The sequence below is a fragment of the Pongo abelii genome, chromosome 10, assembly GCF_028885655.2.
Source record: "Pongo abelii isolate AG06213 chromosome 10, NHGRI_mPonAbe1-v2.0_pri, whole genome shotgun sequence".
In the NCBI taxonomy this organism is placed as follows: Eukaryota; Metazoa; Chordata; class Mammalia; order Primates; family Hominidae; genus Pongo; species Pongo abelii.
The window spans coordinates 22,624,491-22,643,103 of NC_071995.2; the positions used below are offsets into that span (position 1 = coordinate 22,624,491).

At 35.7% G+C, this 18,613-nt stretch overlaps 2 protein-coding genes across 2 annotated transcripts in view; one reads left to right on the plus strand and one right to left on the minus strand.

Moving 5' to 3' along the window:
* The window catches only part of SLCO1A2 (solute carrier organic anion transporter family member 1A2), a 150,684-nt gene that overhangs the window by 126,257 nt on the left and 5,814 nt on the right, over positions 1 to 18,613 (minus strand). The gene's annotated exons all lie outside the window — the stretch shown is intronic.
* IAPP (islet amyloid polypeptide) lies at positions 126 to 5,218 on the plus strand. The gene is made up of 2 exons (XM_024257162.2): positions 126 to 205; positions 5,041 to 5,218. Exons 1-2 carry the CDS (start codon positions 126 to 128, stop codon positions 5,216 to 5,218), a joined length of 258 nt encoding a protein of 85 aa, XP_024112930.2.

Here is an 18,613-nt window from a genome sequence, read left to right on the forward strand (position 1 = left end):
AATTTCGTTTTGAAAAGATGTGTCTTTTAAAAACTAGGCTCTAATTTAAAATTACATCAATTAGAACTGTAAGAAATCTCTTGATTTCAGGGCTGGATTATTCTTTGCAGAAAATTTGAGAAGCAATGTGCATCCTGAAGCTGCAAGTATTTCTCATCGTGCTCTCTGTTGCATTAGACCATCTGAAAGCTACACCCATTGAAAGGTTGGTAACTTTAAAATCCTGTTTCTTTTGTAAAGTGTGGAAAAATTAGAATTAAATACTGTCAAATAACTAGCAGCCTTAGATTTCTGACCATATCATGCTTAAGAACAGTACCTTCAGCTATTCCATTGTTCCTTGAATTCTGTGTTCTTTAAAGAATAACACCAGTGGCAAATAAATACCTTTGATGGAACTTCTGACAGACAAGAATGGATAACTCCAGTTTTGTCAAGAAATATACTCTTGGAACTTAGAGGGGCAAAGCCAGAACATGAAGCAGGAAAAAAATCAAAAAGTAGTAATTTCTCCTATATTAACCTGATAGTGAAACAAACCAGAGAAACTTAACTAAAGCATACATTTTTATACCAAGTGGATTCTTTGTGTATATATTACTTAGATTTTTGTTTTCCTCAAATGTCTTTGGAAATGTTAAAAACTTTTACATCTTGTGGAAATGAAAATGTATAGAAATAATCAGGAGCAAATTAATGTTTTTAAGAAATGAAACCTAAAAGAACTAGTTAAAAAGCCATTTGCTGTTGGGGAATTTATTCTCTATTGTTAGCTAGCTATTTTATGAGTGAAATAGATTTATAAAAAGTTATTCTTCATATTACTTCTAAGCTGCTATAAACTTAATACTTTTTAAAATTACTTTCAATAGGTAGCATGTATGTCAGGATTTCCTGGGAAGGCTTTTATGAAAGGTTTCACGTCATTTAAATGGTAATTAAGGACATCTAAAAACTATGTCACGTAAAACTCTTAAGAGTAGTTACAATTTTCAAACCGAAACTTTAAAACTGTAATTCTCCATTTATTTAAAGGGTTATTAAGTTCAAATATGTGCATAAGTCATAAATAACATAGTGAGGATTTGTTTGTGCCTAAATCAGTTTTGCTCCATATAGTCTTATGGGACTGAACTTACACACTCTTTAACACCAAAGAGAATTAAGTTTACCTTTGTAAAGAGTGTGCATTGTCATATTGTAACTCTTCTCATTAGAATGATTGTCATCTTGTCTTTGTTTTCCTTCGAGGTAGTTTTTCTTGGAAGCCCATAGCAATATGCAAAGATTTCTACAGCACTTACGTATAATAAATAGCAAGAATCATTATCAGATGCTTTTTGTCATTTCAAGGCTTATTTAGTTTACAGGGTGTTCTTCTCAGAACTGACTGTAATTTTCTATTTGCTTTTTCTTGGATAAAAATAACTTTTAAAATGACATGAAGTTTCTGATAAGCAGAATAACTGAACGATGACAGGAAAATCAGTAGTATTTCCTAGCATATCTGTTTATATCTGATACTTTCTTTCAATAGATATAGAAATTTACTAAGCACTTTTACCCTCTCTTTTTTTATTTTATTTTGAGACAGGGTCTCTCTCTCTCTCTCCCTCTCTCTCTCTCTCTCTCTCTCTGTCACCTAGGCTGCTGGAGCACAGTGGGACAATCATGGCTCACTGTAGCCTTGACCTTCTGGGCTCAGGTGATCCTCCCACCTCAGCCTCCCAAGTAACTGGGACCACAGGCACCTGCCACCATACCCAGCTAATTGTTTTATCTTTATTTCATAGGGAAAGGGTCTCCCTATGTTGCCCAGGCTGGTGTCAAACTCCTGGGCTCAAGCCTTCCTCCTGCCTCAGTCTTCCAAAGTTCTGGGATTATAAGAGCAAGCTACTGAACCTAGCCCATTATGTTTTTATAGATGTTTGTTTATTATGAGAGAAACTTCACTTAGAAGTAGAGTAATATGTAATATAATATTACTTATTATACAATTATTTTGATGTTAGTCTCACAATCTTTAACTTTGAATTATTAGAAATCTTGTAAAACATTCTTCAAATTGCCTTTTAATGTGTTGCCTGAAATGAGTATGTTTGTAAATTTGTTAAAAGGAGTATGATTTATCATGCTATTTAACAGAGATGTTAAATCATGTACTATTCTACATATCTCACAGAAAGCTAGGAAAATCTATGTGGAAAATGTGTCAAATTTTAAACTCTTTTTTAAAAATAAAACTAACATTATTCAATGTCATTATCCTCACAAAATTTAATCATCTCATTTGAGATTTTTTCAATTTGTAAATGTATGAAATAGGGTAAAAGGATCACATACTTTCCCACCAACTTTTTTACACTCCCTTGTAAATATCTGCCTGGCAGGTAATCAAAGGATAGTTAAAAATATAATTACATAGATGCCAAGATGTAATCACTAGGATCTCCCTGCAGGAGCTCACATACTTCCACAGATGAATGTTAAGAGCTGAGAGCAGGGACTCACTTTAAAGCCATTTTGAAAACTCTGGAGAGACAATTTAAAAGAGAGGCAATTTAAGAGTTATACTTTGGCTTATTGTCATCTCTGTTTAAACTCTCTTAAAGTCAAGAATTTCCATGTGTGTATGTGCCTGTAAGTGGTCAACAGCTTTAATGTTTGTTACTAGCTCGTATGTTACCTGTCCAGGTAGTCAATGAGAAAAAAATGCCTGAAACCAGGGAGGTAATGCCTTTTATTAACCATTCCAGACATCTTTTTCCATCCTAAAGTTTGCTTTCAATAGAATCTTATATATGCTGAATAGTATATTTAGATGAAAAGTATTTTTTAGAAAAGCAATTTCACAAATATGATAAAAACATAAATGCTTTTACTATTTCTTGTAAGTGGAATGATGGCCCATCTAGCTAACTCAAATAAGGTAACATTTTATTTAGAACAATTTTAAATTATATTATTGACCTTCTAACCAATTATCAAAATACCACTCAGAATTTAGCATATAAAGTATTTCACACTCTGCTTCAGTCATATGCTAAACATATCTTGGAACAGATATTACCTTTGAACCTTCTCAATTTGACCCATAATTTTCCTTTATTACTTTTTTTGAGATGTTTGTACCAAATTCCAATTTTTACTGTTTTTCAAGAAGAGTTAGTATTTTAGAATTCAATGTAAATGTATGAAATTACTGGTTCAATCCTTAAAGCATTAAATCACTCTTTTGAAATGTACATTGGTCATATTTACGGTACCTTCAAAAATAAATAATTGAACAGATAGTGTGAATGAGATTGATATAGATTAAATAATTAGATCCCAAAGTGGTTTCCTTTGCCTAGATAATTTGTTCAAAAATTTGTCGGCATACACTTACATTCAATAAGTATCCAGTTCACCTAATGCTGTAAGAAGTTTTCCGTACTTAGGAAGAAATATGGGAGTAAAATTAAAAAAACAAACAGTTTCACATGAGATTATTAAATATTTACTCTTAGGCTATCTCTACTTACAGATAGAGATAATGAACTACTCCCCACACAAGGTAAACACAATGAGATAAATCCATTGCATTTGAGTCCCAGATTATGCATATCCACTGGCTCCTGGACATTGAGTTTTTAGCCCTATAACTATTTCATTTTCCATTCACCTTAAGTTTCACCAATATTTTGATTTCTATGGAGCTGAAAACTAAGACATTTCTGTAACTTTCATGATAATCAGCAAAGAGGAAGCAATGTTATTATTCTGCATCCATTTCCGATATCGTTTTGAAAGCACATTGAAACAAAAGGCTGTCAAAAAAATGGAGTTGGTATACAAATAAATGTTTTCAATAAAAACATAAGTTAAAATTAAATGAATTATTTAATGTGTGGTTATGATTTCTGAGTTTATAAGTATTATTATGCATTTCTTCCAGGTGGCTAGAAAAAAATGTGATGAATATTAATGCCGTTGACATAAAAATCTTTTGGTTTTAACATTTAACCTAGTCTTATCATTAAAATTCTTGAAAGCATAAGATCCAAGCAGGAAAATGTATTTATGCTAAAAGTAATTCAACTCTCACATTGCAATAGAGTACTTGAACAGGTGAGAGATTTGATTCTTTTTGAGACTTTATGATATTCTCTTTTTTTGACATACTTTTTATGACATTCTTTTTTATTTTATTATATTTCAGTTTATTGTGGTAAGAACAAAGCATGATATCTACCCTTTTAACAAATTTTTAAGCATGCAATACATTGTTCTGGATTATGTGCAAAATGTTGGGCAGCAGATCTCTAGAGCTTAGTCATCTTGCTTGACTGAAGCTTTATGCCCAATGGTTAGTAACTCCCTATTTCCCCCTCTCCCTTGCCCCTGATAACCACCATTCCACTCTTTAATTCATGAATTTAACTATTTTAAATACTTCATATACATGGAACCAAGTGGTATTTATCTTTCTATGACTAGCTTCTTTCACTCAACCTAATGTCCTCAAGGTTAATCCATGTGTTGCATATTGCAGAATTCCCTTATGACATTTCTTGCATAACACTCCTGATTCAATTATCTCAAGGAACTTAAAGACTAAGTAATGCTGCTTTATTCTTATTGGAAAGATGTAGAAATAATTATTTTTAAATTTCTTCATATTTCAGATTACATATAAATTTTACATTCTAAATTCTTTTTATATATTAAAAAATAAATTCTTCAAGATTTTTTAAAATGTAAGACAAAGACACTGTTATTTTGATTATATGTAATGTATTCTGAATTTCCAAAGGAAGACTTTTAACTGAGAAATGCAACATTGACTGTAATGAAAGATGTTATATGATTTTCAATTGTCATTTCAAGGTGTGAAAAAAAAAATCTCAGTCATCTAGGTGTTTGCAAAGCCAAACACTGAGTTACTTATGTGAAAATTGTTTCTTTAGTTTTCATCAATACAAGATAGTTGATGTCACATGGCTGGATCCAGCTAAAATTCCAAGGCTCTAACTTTTCACATTTGTTCCATGTTACCAGTCATCAGGTGGAAAAGCGGAAATGCAACACTGCCACGTGTGCAACGCAGCGCCTGGCAAATTTTTTAGTTCGTTCCAGCAACAACTTTGGCGCCATTCTCTCATCTACCAACGTGGGATCCAATACATATGGCAAGAGGAATGCAGTAGAGGTTTTAAAGAGAGAGCCGCTGAATTAGTTCCCCCTTTAGAGGACAATGTAACTCTATAGTTATTGTTTTATGTTCTAGTGATTTCCTGTATAATTTAACAGTGCCCTTTTCATCTCCAGTGTCAACATATGGTCTGTGTATCCGATGTTTGTTGCTAGGACATATACCTTCTCAAAAGATTGTTTTATATGTAGTACTAACTAAGGTCCCATAATAAAAAGACAGTATCTTTTAAAATGAAATGTTTTTGCTATAGATTTTTATTTTAAAACATAAAAAAGTCATTTTGGGACCTATGTCTCAGTGGCACAGGTTTAAGAACAAAGGAGAAAATGGTAGTTTGAATCTCAGTAAATTGTAAACAGCTAATAATAAAATTATTATTCTCGACATTAGAAAATCAGTAACTGGACCGGGTGCGGTGGCTCACGCCTGTAATCCCAGCACTTTGGGAGGCCGAGGCGGGCAGATCACAAGGTCAGGAGTTCGAGACCAGCCTGACCAACATGGTGAAACCTGTCTCTACTAAAAATACAAAAATTAGCTGGGCGTGGTGTCACACGCCTGTAATCCCAGCTACTCAGGAGGCTGAGGCAGGAGAATTGCTTGAACCCAGGAGGCGGAGGTTGCAGTGAGCCAAGATTGCGCCACTGCACTCCAGCCTGGGTGGCAAAGCGAGACTCCGTCTCAAAAAAAAGAAAGAAAATTAGTAATTGTAAGTACCCCGATAAGCAAACTAGAAATTGTCAGTACCCCTGTTAAGCAATTCCTTTTTGCAGTAGATTTCTGAAATGATAGGATGCTGTTTTAAAAACAAAGAAATAAAATCCTGCTTCTGACTCAGTCAAAATATTTTTTAAAGTCTATTGTTTGTTGTGCTTGCTGGTACTAAGAGGCTGTTTAAAAGTATAAAACCGCTTTGTGTCCGTGAGGGTTTCATTGTGTGTTAGCAGCAGTGAGCTTCTATTAAATGTATGTGCCCTTTGTTCTGTTTAAGTGGCTTTCAGCAAACCTCAGTCATATTCTTATGCAGGGTATTGCAAAACAACTTGTGTTCTATTAATCGTGTCTTCAATTAAAAGACCACAGACTTCTGGAAACTCTTTGCTGTATAAGAATTATTTCCTTTGTTTAACAAATGGGACATTTCTGGCAGAGGTTATGTGTATGATACACTTTTTTTGATAGCAGGTGCAATGTTGGACAGGAGATGAAATGCTTTGCTTTGAGTCAGATTCTTACAGAATATCTGCCTTTCCCTGACTTTGAGTTAGGTAGCTTTGGAACTAGCATTAATTCAGATAAACTGCCATCATGCTGCGTTATGCCATTTCTAAAGACACTCAACTTTTACTTTTAAAAAAATAGACAAAATAAGCATTTCAATCTAAATGGAAATTTGACTCATTGACTTACACTTCTACATTAAAATTTCCCTTTATTAAGTGTGCCTTAGGTTACCAAATTGTAGAGGCTTTTGTTGGTGGCGGTAAGTGCTAGTGGTAGTGAGGGTATAGAGGCAGGGAAATATATTTATAAGAAATTTTATGTCATGAATTACATATTGAAATAAATAGGTGAATATATAAATTTATATTTGTGATGCTCAATTGTTGGTCCTTCTTTCAAAGTGGACTCAAACCCAACATTTCAAATTGAATAAGGTAAAATTAAATTATAATCTCTCAAAGTTATTTGAAAAATTTCCCACAATAGTCTGCAGTTTTATTGCGTATCACACCTATATATGATATAAATATATATAACGAAATATGTAATTTATAATATGTCAATTTATAATATCAACATTATATTTAGGCTTATAAATATTACATATATTAATTTGTTATTTAACATTATAATTTATTTCAACTCCCCCATCTGTTTTTCTAGTGTTAACAAAATTTTAATGAGTGCATATGTTGTTCAAGGACATTGCCTATGGTAGCATACAATTCCCAGGAATTAAACAAGAAGAATTATGAATAGTAACCCAAAAACCTCTGGTGCTAGGAATTAAAACATAGAGTGACTCTATAGCACAAAGGTTATTATATGGATACAGTAGATATTAATCGTAGATTTTATTCTGAAGTTTATTCATTCAATTTCTTATGAAAGTGAAACATTTAAACAAATTCAGCATTATTTCCTTAGTTAAGTTGGTATTTGCAGCTCAGTAAGGAATCAAATACGTAAAGATTGAGAATACCTTACTGCCAGGGAGCTTACTGAGTGTATTCTCTGGTTTCTCACAACTACTTTGTGAAAAAAAATAATGAGAATAACTAAATTATTGTAATTGGAGGTACCAACAGTAAAATTTTGGTGACTACTTTTATCTTAACCTTTCTCATTCTGTCTAGGTACATGAAATCATAGGTACCCTTGAGTAACCTGAGTGAGTTAGGCTTCCAAGTGCTAGAATGGGTAGCTAGGCAACCATGAGCAGGGAAGAGAGGGCCTCCCCAACCCAACCCACACCCCCATGCCCCCACTCCCCCAGCACCCAACCAAGAATTATCAGGCAACTATCAGCTGATGGTCAAGTGCTTGTTAAATTGTCTCTCTAAAATAATAACTGGTCATAGCCAGTACCAGGGAAAGGTAGACTCCCAATAGGTAGAAAACACCTGAAACTGATGATCAGCAGCTTCCAGATAAGATCTCAGAAGTTGGGTGAGTGGGCTTAAGTATGTACACTAAGAGACAAAATGACAGAGTTTAACTGGTATATGATCCCAAAAATAAGTGCAACAAAAACAAAAATAAATAAATGAGATGTAATTAAACTAAAAAGCTTCTGCACAGCAGGAGAAATAATAAACAGAGTAAACAGACAACCCACAGAATCAGAGAAAATATTTGCAAACTACACATCCGATAAAGAACTAGTATCCAGAATCTAAAAGGAGCTCGAACAAATCACCAAGAAAAAAATAAATAATCCCATTGAAAAGTGGGCAAAGGACATGAATAGACATTTACTTAAAAAAAGATATACAAATGGCCAACAAACATGAAAAAAATGCTCAACGTTGCTAATCATCAGGGAAATGCAAATCAAAACCACAATGAGATACTACCTTACTCCTGCAAGAATGTCCATTACTAAAAAGTCAAAAAACAGGCCGGGCGTGGTGGCTCACAGCTGTAATCCCGGCACTTTGGGAGGCTGAGGCAGGCAGATCATGAGGTCAGGAGATGGAGACCATTCTGACCAACATAGTGAAATCCCATCTCTACTAAACTACAAAAAATTAGCCGGGCATGGTGGCGTGTGCCTGTAGTCCCAGCTACTTGGGAGGCTGAGGCAAGAGAATTGCTTGAACCCGGGAGGCAGAGGTTGCAGTGAGCCAAGATCACGCCACTGCACTCCAGCCTGGCTACAGTGCGAGACTCCGTCTCAAAAAGAAAAAAAAGAAAAAAGTAGAAAAACAATAGATATTGGTGTAAATGTGGGGAAAAAGGAATGCTTACACAATGCTAGTGAGAATGTAAATTAGTACAACCTCTATGGAAAAGAATATGGAGATTCCTTAAAGAGCTAAAAGTACATCTATAATTTGATACAGTAATCCCAGTATTGAGTATCTAACCAAAGGAAGAGAAGTCATTATATGAAAAACACACTTGCATACATATGTTTATAGCAGTACAATTCACAGTTGCAAAGGTGTGAAGCCAACCTAAGTGCCCATCAACTAATGAGTGGATAAAGAAAATATGGTATGTACCCACTATGGGATACTACTCAGCCATTAGAAGGAATGAAATAATGTCTTTTGCAGCAACTTGGATGGAGCTGGAGACCATTATTCTAAGTGAAGTAGCACAGGAGTGAAAAACCAAAAACTGTATGTTCTCACTTACAAGGGGGAGCTAAGCTATGAGTTATGCAAAGGCACACAGAGTGATATAATGGACTTTAGAGATTCAGAAGGGGGAGGGTGAGAGGGGGCCAGGAATAAATCAATCAGATATAATGTACGCTTCTTGGGTGACAGGTACACTAAAATGTTAGAATTCACCACTATATAATTCATCGGTGTAACAAAAACCACTTGTACCCCAAAAGCTATTGAAATAAAGAAATGATAATAAATTTTTAAGAAAGAAAATGGCTGGTGCGGTGGTTCACACCTGTAATCCCAGCACTTTGGGAGGCCGAGGTGGGCGGATCACGAGGTCAGGAGTTCAAGACAAGCCTGGACAACATAGTGAAACCTCGTCTCTACAAAAATACAAAAATTAGCCGGGCATGATGGCAGAAGCCTCTAATCCCAGATACTTGGGGGGCTGAGACGGGAGAGTCGCTTGAACCCGGGAGGCAGAGGTTGCAGTGAGCCAAGATCATGCCACTACACTCCAGCCTGGGTGACAGAAGAAACTCTGTCTCAAAAAAAAAAAAAAAAAGGAAAGAAAAGAAACTAAAAAAGTTAGAAAATGAGCTGACTTATCTAAGATCACACAGTTAGGATGGATTCAGGATTGAAACTCAGCTATATTGACTCTGAAGTCCAGACAATTTCTCTACATCATGTCCAAATAAAAATATTTTTCTTTTACTCCCACTTTGCACTATGTTTTATTAAATGTCAGACCATGCCAAATCGGTTTGTCTTGAAACTGGACACACAGGTCAGGCAAAAGAAGAATGGGACTAAAATAGTTATTCACCTTGTCTGATATTGAGAATAACAATCTTTACCCTACCCATTATGAGATACTTTTGCTTTGTTTTATTTTGTTTTTTAAGGTTTTAACTGGAAGAAAGTTAAAAAAAATTCAATACACTTATTAAATATTTTCAACACTGAAAGATTGCTGGTAGTACATCTTTTTCTTCTTACAAAATCCAAATGGGATTGTCCTATTTTCTTTGTTCTGTATACAACTAAGAAAATTTTCTTTTATGGTTCAATAAAACCTTTGCCAACTAAATAGACCCACATCCTATAGCTGGTCCCTTAACGTCCTCCCTATGGAATTTTGGTCTATATTTTCATCTGCCTCATTACTGCTTCCCTTGTGCATTAACCATCCCATACCCCACACTCACCTGCCTCCACGTTCTTGCTTATACAACTTGCTGCCTTGAAATATCCTTTCCTCACCTCTGGGATCTACACTGTACCCTGGTTCTGCTCAAAGACCACACTGTCCATGGGGCCTACCATGATTCTTTCCGTCATACATAGATAAGAGTCTTACACAGATAAGAGTCTATGTAAATACAGGTTCTGAATTTACATAGACATTCCCTCAGTCACTGAACATGTTTAGTGAGCTTATTTTTATATTTGATATGATATTAGTGGTTGGAATTTTGAGACCACCTAGAAGAAGTTCACAGGTTCTACCTTATTTTTTGGTTATGTATGCACAAGTGTTATTTCCCCATCCAGCCTGTAAACTAACTAGGTGAAGGATGTATGAGTCATCTCTATAATCCCCACAACATTTAAGCCCATTATGTGCCTATAACAGATGCGCAATACATATTGGTTGAATACATTTACTCTAGGAATAATGAAAAAACAAACAAATTATTTTAATATAAATTTATAATTTAATACAGTGTGATTAAGTTGATAGAGTGTGGCATCTTATACTCCCTTTGTAAAACAGGGATAGTAATATCTATCTTGTATAGTTTTCTTGAAGATTAGAAATAAAATATGCAAAGTATCTGGTATATCATTAATGTCCAATCAGTGATAACTGATTTAACAATGATAACTACACAAACCAAAGAACAGTATGGTATTACAGTGGGTACTTTTTAAATTCATTTTATTAAGAATTTTAAAAGAGACAGAGAAGAAAAAAAAGTCAGTCACAAAACCGGGTACAAAACAATGCAGAGAAAGCTTCAAAGATGAACAAAAAGGGAAATAGAATAATGAAATTAATCTACCCAAATCCTAAATGAGATTTGCATAAGTAGATACCTTCCCTGCTCCAATAACAAAATGACACAAAGAAACTTGTACTGCACAACCACATCTAGAATTACAAAATGTTTAAAGAACCATAAAGACACTGGCTCTGAAAATCCACCACTTCTCTGTGGGAACATTCCTTATGGTATTTAGAACAAAGGTTATCATCAGTAAGAAGTGGCACACAAACCCTTAAAAGGATATCGCAGACAATACAGAAACAGCATATCTGGTAAGTTTATCAGGGTTGTAAGGAGATTAGTAGAACAAGAAGAAATTCTAAAATTCTAAAAAGATATAATTTAAGTAGTTAGAAATCTTACCACATAGATAACAAACTGCATTAATAAACACTTTAAAAATTGAAATCATGGATAGGCATTATAAAAAGAAAAATTAAATATATCAAAAAAAGTGTCCTCTTAGTTTTGTTGTTGTTGTTGTTGTTGTTTTTGTGTGTGTGTGTTTTTGAGATGGAGTCTCGCTGTGTTGCCCAGGCTGGAGTGCCGTGGCGTGATCTCGGCTCACTTCAAGCTCCGCCTCCCAGGTTCACGCCATTCTCCTGCCTCAGCCTCCCGAGTAGCTGTGACTACAGGCACCCGCCACCATGCCTGGCTAATTTTTTGTACTTTCAGTAGAGACGGGGTTTCACTGTGTTAGCCAGGATGGTCTCAATCTCCTGACCTCGTGATCCGTCCGTCTCAGCCTCCCAAAGTGCTGGGATTATAGGCGTGAGCCACCACGCCCGGCCAGATTTTTTTCAAAAACTCTTTTTTACCTTCATGGACATAATGCCCTGATTATCATATAAATATATAAATATGAAACCTCTGGAATTGAAATGCTGAAAATTTAGTATAAGTTTACATGAAAGCTAGGAGACTGGTCCCACATACAGCTATAACTGTTATAAAACTCTGTTCTGGTTTCTGATCACTCACTTCTTTGTATTGACTCCATGCCTCCACTTTGGTAAATACAAACAACCTGATCAAGCAAGAGATCTTGAGCAGAAACTCTGTCGAGAATTTATTCCATAACCTTCTATAATTTGAAATTCATTCTTGTGCATAATAAGTGCTTTTTAGTTGAAGAATCTCTCATTAAAAGACAAATCCTTCTTGAAATAAAAACTCTCATCAACATGAACTAACAGTTGAAGTTAGATAACAGCTGGTTAAGAGCAAAGCCCTAACAGAACAGGATAGGCACCTTAAGCAAGAACATTAGTAGAGGACTGGTAGAGGTAAACTGTAAGGAAAGCAAAATGGAAAAAGAGCAAAAGAGAAGGGCATGAAGGAGTCCTATTACCGTACAATGTATCTGGTTGGGCTTTGAGACTCATATACATTTGCAATCACTTTTCTTCAAACAGCTGGGTGTGATAAGGATTTAAAGCATCTATTCCACTCTGGTTTTGAAATCCTAATATGTTAACCTGGAGGATGAGTAGAGGAGGCTGGCATGACAAGACAGGGAAAGGAGCAAGACAACAGAAACAGATTTGTTTTTCTGAAGCTTCATCAGCCTTCTGAAAACATATTTGATCCTTACGAGGTGCTTAGAAACCATATTTTTCCAGAACCCCTCCTGCAGAAAAGCCACTGGAAAATGAAAGAGGATATGAACCAGAACCAAGCCCTTGGGGTACCCAGATATTCAAACTCAGTTTTCAGAGCTTTATTTGATTTTAAGTTTATGATTATTATCTGGCTATGCCAAAAGATATTGTCTAAGTTTTTTCAACTTTCATATTGAAGTAAAATTTAAAATGTAAAGAATGTCCTGCTGTGATGCTGAAGAGCAAAAAGTCAATAGGACACTGAAAGATACTATAGTAGGGTCATTGGTGCAATGAGAAAGACAGGATTTTTGGAATCAGGCAGACCTTTGTTAGGATACTCTTTTTTAAAACTCTGAATACATTTCTTGGCTTATTTTTGCTTCAGTTTTCTTATTTATATATTTAAAAAAACAATATCTGACTTGCAAAGATATGAGGATGAAATAATGTATAAAAAGCCTTTAGCATGTAACAATCCCTAGTGATATGGTAAGGCTGTGTCCCCACCAAAATCTCATCTTGAATTGTAGCTCCCATAATCCCCACATATTGCGGGAGGGGCCAGGTGGGAGGTAATTGAATCATGGAGGTGGGTTATTCCCATACTGTTCTCATGATAGTGAATAAGTCTCACAAGATCTGATGGTTTTATAAAGGGCAATTACCCTGCACTTCTCTCTTGCCTTTTGCCATGTAAGACGTGTGTTTGCTTCTCCTTCACCTTCTGCCATGATTGTGTGGCCTCCCCAGCCATGTGGAACTGTGAGTCCATTAAATCTCTTTTTCTTTATAAATTACCCAGTCTCAGGTATTTCTTCACAGCAGTATGAAAATGGACTAAAGCAGTAAATTGGTACCGGGATTAGCGGGGCGCTGCTGTAAAGATACCTAAAAATGTGGAAGCAACTTTGGAACTGGATAACAAGCAGAGGTTGGAATAGTTTGGAGGGTGGAAGAGAAGACAGGAAAATGTGAGAATGTTTGGAACTTCCTAGAGACTTGCAGGGCTTTGGAGACAGGAAAATGTTGGAAAGTTTGGAACTTCCTAGAGACTTGTTGAATGGCTTTGATCAAAACACTTATAGTGATATGGACAATGAAGTCCAGGCTGAGGCGGTCTTAGATGGAGATGAGGAACTTCTTGGAAACTAGAGCAAAGGTGACTCTTGCTACGCTTTAGCAAAGAGACTGCTGGCTTTTTGCCCCTGCCCTAGAGAATTTTGAACTTGAGAGAGATGATTTAGGGTATCTGGTGGAAAAAATTTCTAAGCAGCAAAGCATTCAAGAGGTGACAGAGCATAAAAGTTTGGAAAACTTGCAGCCTGACATTGCAGTAGAAAAGAAAAACCCATTTTCTGGGGACAAATTCAAGCCAGCTGCAGAAATTTGCATAAGTAACAAGAAGCCAAATGCTAATCACCAAGATGATGGAGAAAACGTCTCCAGGACATGTCAGAGACCTTCACAGCAGCCCCTCCCATCCCAGGCCCTGAGGCCTAGGGAGGAAAAATGATTTCCTGGGCCAGGTCCAGGGCCTTCCTGCTGTGTACACCCTTGGAACTTGGTGCCGTACATCCCAGGCACTCCAATCGTGGCTAAAAGGGGCCAAGGTACAACTCAAGCTGTGGCTTCAGAGGATGCAAGCTCCAAGCCTTGGCAGCTTCCATATGGTATTGACCCTACAGGTGCACAGAAGTCAAGAATTGAGGTTTGGGAACCTCCAGCTAGATTTCAGAAGATGTGTGGAAACACCTGGATGTCCAGGCAGAGGTTTGTTATAAGGGCAGGGCCCTCATGGACCCCTGCTAGGGCAGTGCAGAAGGGACATGCGGGGTTGGAGCCCCCCCACAGAGTCCCCAGTGGGATACTGCCTAGTGGAGCTGTGAGAAGAGGGCCACTGTCCTCCAGACCCCAGAATGGTAGATCCACTGACAGCTTGCACCGTGCACCTGTAAAAGCCACAGGTGTGCAACACCAGCCCATAAAATCAGCCAGGAGGAGCACTGTATCCTACAAAACCACAGACGTGAGGATGCCCAAGGCCATGGAAGCCCACCTCTTGCATCAGCACGACCTGTATGTGAGACATGGAGTCAAAGGAGATCATTTTGGAATGTTAAGGTTTAATGACTGCCCATTGGATTTTGGACTTATGTCGGGCCTGTAGCCCCTTTGTTTTGGCCAATTTCTCCCATTTGGAATGGGTATATTTACCCAATGCCTGTACCCCTATTGTATCTAGGAAGTAACTTGCTTTTGATTTTGCAGGCTCATAGACAAAAGGGATTTGCCTTGTCTCAGATAAGATTTTGGACTTGAACTTTTGAGTTAATGCTGAAATGAGTTAAGACTTTGGGGGACTGTTGGAAGGGCACACTGTGTTTTGAAATGTGAGGACATAAGATTTGGGAGGGACCAGGGGCAGAATGATATGATTTGGCTGTGTCTCCACCAAAATCTCATTTTGAATTGTAGCTCCCATAATCCCCATGTGTCATGGAAGAGACCCAGTGGGAGGTAATTGAATCATGGGGGTGGTTTTTCCCATGCTGTTCTTGTGATAGTGACATTTCACAAGATCTGATGATTGTATAAAGGGCAGTTCCTTTGTACTTTTCTCTTGCCTGCCACCATGTAAGATGTCCTTTGCTCCTCCTTCTTCTGCCATGATTGTGAGGCCTCCCCAGCCATGTGGAACTATGAGTCCCTTAAACCTCTTTTTATTTATAAATTGCCCAGCCTTGAGTATTTCTTTATAGCGTATGAAAATGGACTAATACATCTAGCAATACAACACTAATTTTTAACTGTAATCATTACTAAAATTCTAGGGTACTGTGGCATTGACCAAAGCATGAAGTATTAAAAAATATTATGCCACTTCACTACTTTCATATATGGCCCTTTCTTGATTCTAAGACTTCTGAAAAAAAAATAAGAAAATATGTAAGCCCACAGGTTAAGATATTTAGGAGATTCTAATAGCTGCCACTGGTAAAATGCTGCAAGTGTAGGATTTGTCTTCCAGAGTATATGCAAACATAGACCTAGACCCTTTTGTACCTCATCATTGTAAATACCATAATACAGCAATCCAATGGATGCTTAAATGTGACTATTTTTAAGACATAATGTACTGAGCCTCTTCAATAGCTTTAAAATCTCACACATCTGTAGTTCACGTTGACCTGTCAATATATGCAAGTTTAGGAGCTGAATAACCTAAAATGGGTAATGTACTACTTTACAACCAAATATGAGTTAGGGTCACTGTGACCAGTAATCTGAGGTAAATTGTTTTTTCATCTATAATGAAGGAAGGCATCAAGATATCAATTTACTTGTCAAAAATAGTTATAATTATTGCAGGTACCTTGTACTATATGTTTGTATCTGGAAATTAGCCTCTGCAAAGTTTATGTTATTACCACCTACATGTTTTTCTTTCTCACTTTTCTTAGAAATATATATTTAAAACTTAATTTAGTCTGTAGAAATACCCATAAATATGGCCAAAATGTCATGCAGATAAGACTTATTAACAAGCTAAGATCCAGATGCAGATAAGACTTATTAAGTCTTATCCAATGCAGATAAGACTTATTCACAAGCTAAGATCTTAAGTTAACAAATGATCAGTGTCCCAACTGGAAACCAGAAACTCAAAATACAGTCTAACCTCTGCACTCTTCCGTATCCATATGAAGAACTTATTTTTTCATGTTAATGGAACAAAATAAATTATAGCAAAATCAAAGATTTTTTGACATGACATTATAGTTCATATTGAATTTAGATATTAGCCTGACCAATGAGTCCCATCTAGCATGGATTTCAACACCAAGATTTACAGCACAAACAGTAGGCACACACATACAAATCACAAATGGCATAAGTGCCACTAAAAAATGAAGAAAAAAAATCATGCAACCACAGAGATACAAGAAAGAAAATGAATAGGAAAAATAAACTATCTGGTTTCTTCTTCAAAATAAAATGCTTCCTATGGGTTTTTTATTATATAATTCTATTATATTACTAATTATATAATTCTATTATATTACTAATTATATAATTATAGTATATTACTAATATACTTTTATGTTAAAATTAAATTACTTTTAATGGCAAAAAGACACAATTACTTTTGCACTAGCCTAATACATACTGCTTCTTCATTTTAAAATGCAAATAAATGTATACTGTTACACTAGATCACCATGTTATATTCCTATAAAAATAGATGGAATCACAATAGCTACTATCAAAAATGTGTAATTTGTAAGATAAAAATGTTGGTGAACTATGTTCACATTACCAACTATTTACTGCTAGAGTTTTATAGAAAATTTTAAATCACAGAAAGATATTTGTAGTGTCAGGAGGCATCTGACCATATGGCCAAACTTAAATAAACTTATATAGATTTGAGTTTCTAAATTACTGTTGCATACTTTATTTTACTCAACAAACATTGTCACATGGACCTTGAACAGTGTCTAATGTCCACAAAAAGGAAAAGAATGTAAACCTGTGAAAGATAGCCTTTTAAAAATCTGAAATACAAATATATTTATAGTTAAAATAATGATAAGGTTTGTAAAATGAGGTGCAGGAGGTTGTGGAAGAATAAAGATACTGTTTTCTTGTCCCTCAACTTCTAAATCCCCCCAACAACATTTCCCAGTCTACATTTTCCTATTTTTTTTGTTCCTGTCTTGCAAACATTTACATCATATACTGTACTTGGATGACATTTTGGAACACCCAAACTGCTACTGAAACAGTGGAATTGATACTAACTTTTAAACCCAAATAACAGCAATATTTCTGATGCTTTGGGGATTGCCAAGGGGCCATCTTGGTAGATCTCTTAGGCTTCCTAGAATTGACTCAAATAGGAGATATCTAAATCTTCTTTTGCTGAATCCTAAAAAGATTAGATATCCACATAGCATATAAAAAATGAGATAAATTATGTAAAGTCCCTCTTAGCCTGAAATGTTATAAATTTCAATAACTGGTAGCTCCTGCTGCTAGACAAATTCACTGAAAAGTTTTCAGCCTTCAGCTCTGTCTTGTCCTTGTTCTGCCTCTAAGTAGCTGTATTAAGTAACCCCTAAGCCATTTTCTATTTTCTGTCCTCATTTCAAAGGTGGGACATGTCTTTGAACACTTATTTGTTTTCTGTCTTACAAGAAATAACTATTTTGAGAGATTTAAAACGTATAAATTTCTGAAATTTTCCATGTAAAAGTAACAAAATATTATAGCAAAATCAAAGATTTTTCTGACATTATAGTTCATACTGAATTTAGATATTAAACAGCCCTACCAATGAGTCCCATTTAGCATGGATTTTAACACCAAGATTTACAGCATTATTGTAAGTGATGAATTCTCCTTTAAAAATACCCATTTATAGAGGAGCCCAAATTTGATTCAAATGCTTTGACTGTCCTTATCAATTTCAATCTCATGGAGCTGATGACACGCCTCTGAAACAAAATCTATTGTATGATTCATGAAGTTGTCTGTTAGTTAAATGGCAAAATATATATATAAGCTGAAAAACTAGTAACAGCATGCTGAAGTGGAAGGAGAGTTGCAGGAAGGAAAAATTATAATCCTGGTGTCTTTCTGAGCATAATGTATTATTAAAAAATACTCAAAAGTTGCGATAATATACTGTTGTACTCCCAAGCAATATTTACATTTGAAAAGGATAGTAAGTGCAGGTACCTTGAACAAATGGGATTTATGTGGTGATATCAGAAAAGAAGCTAGTTCTTCCTCCACTGCCTATCAAATTCATTTTATAGGGCCATTTTTTTTTAATTCCGCTGACACTAACTGTAATCTCAAACAGGCTGCACTACTTTCCGTTGACATTCAAAAGAAAAAAAAAGCAAA

Bases quoted from the DNA above. Each gene is read 5' to 3' on its own strand.
- IAPP (XM_024257162.2), top strand. From the start codon at position 126: ATGTGCATCCTGAAGCTGCAAGTATTTCTCATCGTGCTCTCTGTTGCA. The intron at 206-5,040 runs GTTGGTAACTTT...CCATGTTACCAG, and splicing joins AAAGCTACACCCATTGAAAG to TCATCAGGTGGAAAAGCGGA.